Source organism: Glycine max, chromosome 18, assembly GCF_000004515.6.
Source record: "Glycine max cultivar Williams 82 chromosome 18, Glycine_max_v4.0, whole genome shotgun sequence".
NCBI classification, from domain to species: Eukaryota; Viridiplantae; Streptophyta; class Magnoliopsida; order Fabales; family Fabaceae; genus Glycine; species Glycine max.
Genome location: NC_038254.2, coordinates 48,628,101 through 48,634,711, shown reverse-complemented (window position 1 = coordinate 48,634,711; position 6,611 = coordinate 48,628,101). Strand labels below are relative to the sequence as shown.

General features: G+C 21.9%; 1 protein-coding gene across 1 annotated transcript in view; it reads left to right on the top strand.

Moving 5' to 3' along the window:
- The window catches only part of LOC100775965 (uncharacterized), a 2,326-nt gene extending 1,490 nt beyond the window's left edge, over positions 1 to 836 (top strand). The window contains exon 2 of the mRNA XM_003552207.5: positions 388 to 836. Within this exon, the coding sequence (XP_003552255.1) occupies positions 388 to 704 (317 nt within the window). The 3' untranslated portion in view covers positions 705 to 836. The remainder of the gene's footprint in view (positions 1 to 387) is intronic.
- The last annotated feature ends 5,775 nt before the right edge of the window (positions 837 to 6,611 follow it).

Here is a 6,611-nt window from a genome sequence, read left to right as displayed (position 1 = left end):
AGGATTAGTGTAAACGTTAGATAGGAGTATTGTGTGCAATTTCAAAAAATCTCAAGGAATGTCAGGCCAATTTGTTCTAAATTTTATATATAGAAAAATATCAACTTGTTTATTTATTTTAAATAACACGGAAGATAATTCAAAATTATTAATTCGGAAATATTATAAGATTCAAGTATGAATATGTTGCCATTTATAAGTTCATGAACTGAATCCGTTCTAAGGACAACTCTCATTAATTAAACTCTTCTGTTCATTTATGAAAGACCAAAAAAAATTATGCTTCTAAAATGGCAGCATGAGTTCCTCAAAGCTTCTTGCAGTTTCAATTTACTTTGAGGCTTCATCTTAATGTAGCATACATTTTTTTTTTTTTTTTTTGTATAGATTACACAAGCCCCGTAATGCCAAAGATAAAGTGGGAATCTTCAGAGCAACTATTCATGAGTGATAATGTTGGAGACAGAGCAAGCAAAAATAAAGGCTATTCCTACCCTGACATCAACAAGAAAGAAGAGTATTTATCAGAATTAATGGTGAAGCTTCGCAACTTAACACAAAATGAAATGAGAGAATCAGATTTCACACCAAAGCGCATGTGTGAGAGTGGAAGTTATGAGGAAATTTGTATGGAGTATGAGCATAAAATTTTTGACATTTTACTAAACGAGGTTGTCAATGAACTTGTGGAGCTTTCATATTGAGAATTTTGTTATGTTGATGGGTAGGGAGTATAAACAAATAAATTAAATTGTTATATTTTCTATGACGAAAGTCTATAATATAGTATATTCTTTTTTTATCCTAATATTGATATAAAATATTTATCAATTTTATCAATAATTAATTTCTGTCAATAAACTTAAGGAATCACCTTTGATGTAATATTTTTTTTAATTATATTTTTTTTTCATTCATAAAATTGAATATGAAATTTTTCTTAAGGTAACTAATTTCAATATCACTTAAACCAATGATATTGATATATTATATATTACTTTACCTATCTAATAAACTGACATAATAAACTTTAGACGTAAAACAAATATTATCATTCTATTGAATCTAATTTATGTAATTTTTATTTAATTTTTCTAAAATGGAAAGGGTATAAATTAAAAATGTAAGAACATGTCTACTTAAATAAAAAGACCTTCTAAACTTGATACATGTCAAGTTTTTCAAATTACGAAAAAGAGTAATGAAATTTAATTATGTGTCGTATAGAAATTAGTAGGGATCATAATAGTTTCAAATCATACAATAATTTTTTTCAACTATAGAATTAATCTCTTGTTTCGGAATAGGAAAGAAAAAAAAGAAGAAAAAACATGATTGATCAGGATCATAGAGATGTAGAAATGATTTCTTCTGGAATTATGCAATAATTTCTTTTGCATTTGGCTTATTTGAGTATTATAAGTTATACAAATGAGCCTTTAGTTAATTCTATTGATAAAGGAATAAGAAGAAAAATAATATCTAAGAGACGGTCAGCGTTCAATGACTATTTGTAATCCAAAGAATCACAAGAGTTTAATCTCTCTCTATATAGGAAGTAAGTGACGGTAATTTTTGGAATATAAAAGAAAGTAGGTGAGAGTAATTTTGGAAAAATAGTTTGCGATGTTAAAAAAATAACAGGTTTTATGGAACCAAAAATATGATTTTATTATTAAAATCATGTATAATTTTATTTAATGGTTCAAACGTTATAAATTTGTAAGGTCAAATTTTTAATGATCATTGTGTAATGATTATTAAAAATATTTTTGGTAGAATGTCAATTGAGTGTTTATAAATAATAATTGTTGGTTCCCAAGTTTCACATTAAAAAAAAAATTAATACACCAACTATAATGAGAGTGAGAGTTTGAAAGAATTAAGAAGTATAACTTTTTTCAATTACAAAGCATTTCAATTCACTTTATTTCACTTTCGTTTCTATTATGTATTTTTATTTAGTTCTAAAAGCACAATGAATATTAATTTTTCTAACATTTAATAATGATGTAAAAGCAATAAACTTTAATCGATTGAAAAACCCATTAAAAAATTATTTACCAAAAATTACATAAAATTTTACTTATACGTGTTCCCTGTATTTGTAAGTGTTTTTTTTATAATGAATTAATTTTTATTTTATTTTTTTATTACTTTAATCATAATATATTTTTCATGCATGTTGTAATGTTAACCTATTTTCTGTTGTTGGCACTTTTAGTTGAATATGTTGTATTGTTCTTCATTTATAAGTTTTAAATGATTGATTATGTTTAAATTGGATAATCTTTATTTTTTTTTAAGTTTGTTTTTATTATTAAAGTTTTAACTAATTTTAGTTTTTTCAACTCTTCGAAGCTAAGTTTTGTTTAGTTACATTTCGAAACAAATACAAGACCCATATTTTGGAAGTTCAGGAAAAGCGTGTGTTGTCCTGCTGTCTCAGGTAGATAGGATCAACAAAGATAAAATGTTTTTTTACTTCTGGATGGAAAGGTTTTTTCAACAACTATGGGATTAAAAGAAAAAAATATATGAAACAATGTAATTTCATTACATATTCATAGTAATTTTTCAATAACTGAGATTAAAATGTACGAGTAAATGGAAGAAAAAATAATATATGAATGTGAGGGTGAAATGAAAAGGTTAGGATGAAGAAAAAAATGTCATTTGAAATGTTACAGTTTTTTTATTGGTAGATAAGTAATACATAAGATTTTATTTTCATATACCTTATTATTTTCATTATAAATAGAAAATAAATCCATGTAACCAATTATAATTTTTTTCATCAAGTTGATTTTGTTCCATTGAGATATAATGATAAGTGTAGATCATTTTTGAAGGAAAAATTATACAAAATTTTACTTATACATATCTCTAAGTATGTTTTACATATCAAATTTATTTTTTTACTTTTTATTGCTTTAATTATATTATAAGATTTTTTTTCTATCTGTTCTACTGTAAAAATAGAAAAATGGAGTTTAAAAATAAAATAAAATAAAAAACCATTTTTCAATACTTTAGTATTCAAAAAAATTAATTATAATAATCACTATGCATAAAAAAATGTTGTAACCACTGATACAATTAAAACTATATTAAATATTATAATTAATGTCTCTCTACTATAACCTAATATAAATAACAATTATACAATGTCTTTTAGTTTATGCATTATTTTTCTTTTTTACACTCATGGTTCTTTCATTTCTCCCTTCATTAGCTCACACTTTCAACCTTAGCATGACTATAAGTAAATAATTTTGGATAAATTCAATTTTAAAGATTTTTTTTATTTGTGTTGTCTTCTCACTTTTTTCTTATTTTTTTCTTCTTCTTTCAACGATTTGGTTTGTGTTTTGTTTATGATTTAGTTTGTGTTTTATATACATTAGTTTTTATTTTGTTCATGGTTTTGTTTGTGTTCTTTTAATAATTGTAATTGTTGGGTTTAATTTCATATAGAGTTTTCATTCTTTTTTTCAAACAATCTAATACAGTATTATTTTTATTCTGTACAAGATAATCATTTTTCTACCGTCTTACTTCATTTCATAAATATCAACATCTCTTATTAGGTATGAGTAGTGGCTATTGTTGGAGAAAAAAGATTAGTAAATAATCATACTAACGAATTGTGTTATATGATTTTGAGAAAATAAGTGTAGATTTTTAGTATTGATGTTCAAGTTATAACAATGTCACTTTTAGTTATATTGATAATTATTATATTAAAAGGTTTGACTTATTTAATTACTTTTGATTCAATTGAAAAAAATCATTTCTTTTTAATATGTTAAAGTTTAACAATTTTTTATTCTTTATGCTTGTCATTTTAAAGTTATTTTATCTTATATTGGTATTATCATTGTACAAGTTTTGCACATATATATTTTTTTATATTTTCACTTTACTACTATATTATAAATACTGTATTTGTTTTATCCTTTTCATTTTGAGTATAAAAAATCCAATAATTTAATTTTTTATATTTTCAATTTACAATATATATTTTTGGTTTAATAAGACAAAGAGACCTTATTATTATTATATTAATAGACTTGATAGTTACTTTTGACAAAGATTTAATTGTAAAATTTGTCCCCTATTTTTTTAGTAATAAGGAATGACTAGAACTATGGTCCTTGAAGTAAAAAGAATAGTCTATTACCACTACATTCAACTACTCATTCAAATATTTGGTGCAAAATATACTATTAATATAAATTTTATGTGAAAATAATTCAAAATTTAAATTTTATTCTTTTTTAATTTATTATGTTTTTATAATGTTATATATTATCTTTTAAAATATAATATATAAGATTAAACTTTATTTTCACATAAATTATAATATGTATGTTTATATAATTTTTATTTTATATATTATATTTATCTTTTAAAATAATGCTTATAATTTAGTGACACTATATTTTTTTTTATCTATGTTAAGATATTCATGTTATTTATTATAATATAGATAAAAAAAATAATGTGAATAAATTACATACATAAATATTTTAAAAATAGAAAATATTATCATTTTATTTAATTATGTATCTTTACTATATAATTTAATTCTTTAGAAAAATTTGGTACCTGATTAAATAAAGTTAAATATAAATAAAAATACTATTATAATTAATAATAAGAATATCTTAATATAAGTCAAAAAATTGTTATCATTAAATCACATATAAATATTAAAAATATAATAAAATACTGTCATTTTTGTGAAATTATAATTTATATAAAAAATATACATTAAAGATAGAATTTATATTATATATTTACTTTATAAAATAAGTTTTAGATAGTATGATAAAAATACATAAGATTAGAAAAATATAATATATAAAATTAAAACAAAGCTTATATAAGTATATATATTCTAATTATCTGAAAATAAAATCTTATATATTATATTTTAAAAAATAATATATAAGATTATAAAAATATAATAAATAAATAAAAAATTTGAATCTCACTTAATTCTAATCTCTTTACACTAATAGGGAGCATTCAATCTCACTTAATTGCTCAATTAATCACCTTTGGTCAACATTTCAATCAAAAATTGAGAAACCTATGCTTAGCGTCCAATTATACATTTTATTTTCAAACATTAATAAATACACAATTAATTCTAATGATTATTTTTTCATATAGCACCATTTCTCACTACAAATAGCCAAGCAATCCATTTAACAATTTGTGATTATGCTTTTTTTTTGGAGTTGATTATAAAATATAAAGAAACAATCACAATTTTATGAGCATCTTTTGAAGATAAAAATTACATGAAATCTTACTTATACGTCTCTCTTGGATATGTGAGTATTTTATGTATACCAAATTTATTTTTAGAATTTTTTATTACTTTAATCATGTAATTTATTTTTAAGCATTTTTATCAACCATTATAAAAAATTATTATTTTTTAATTTCTCATTTATTTTTATTTTCTATTGCAATACAATTTTTCAAGATTTGTTGGTAATTTTCTCCCTGTTGATTAAGAGGAAATTTATCTTTATCATGAGGGTGGAAGATATGACAACCAAAGGAGCAATCAAAATCAAAGGGATAAAGAAGAATATCTTGGTGGACACTAGTGTGAATTTCTCAAAGAGGATAGATTGAGAAAAGGAAACAAGTTATATTTTTGGTTCATTAACAATCGTTGAAATAGTTGAAATACATTGGTAAATTTTACTTTATTTGGATATTTTGTGTTCATGATTAATTTTTTTATTTTTTGAAAATAAAATTTATTTGCTTTTGAATGTAGAACACGATCATATAAATATTGCCTATTTGTGTGAATGATAAAATTATCTTCTTATTCTTATAGACTTGATTCCTCATGATTCCGTTGGAAAATAAAATATGATTCATTATCATGAAAATACAATAAAAAAATAAATTTTAACTATATATTTAAAAATTTGGAAGCAAATAAATATAAAAGGTATTAAATGACACACTTAAATTTAATCATTACAAGATTATCATTGTTTACTTAACCTAATATTTAATATTCACAAAATATAAAACATTGTTTACAATAACTATTTTTTTATTTCATTTCAGATTATAATAAACAAATAATTTATAAATTTAAAAGTCTTTTTATCTTTAAAATAAAAAAGATTTGTGTTTAATATCAAGTTTCAAAATGAATGATAATTTAGGAAAAAAATATTTATTTTTTAATTGAAAATTACACACTTTAATAAAGTTAACTAATTTTGTTAACAAGTGTGTAATCAATTTTTTTCCTCATGAAATTGAAGAGAGGGAGTATATTGTTAATACATTTTGTTATGAAAATCATATTATATTTAAAAGTTATGTTTCGTAATTTTGATAATACTTTATTTTATATATTATATCTTTTTAGCATATATATTTGCTCTTTCGCAGCTGTTCAATAATAAGCGCAGACCGAAGACTTCTCTAACTTGAATTGCCTGAATTACCATATAACAAGTATCACCTCCACCAGAAAAGTTCATTCGTTATGTTCTCTAGTGACATACGAAGGTGGTATTATACCCATATTTAACAAGAATGGAGACTAATTTCGGTCCTCTCAT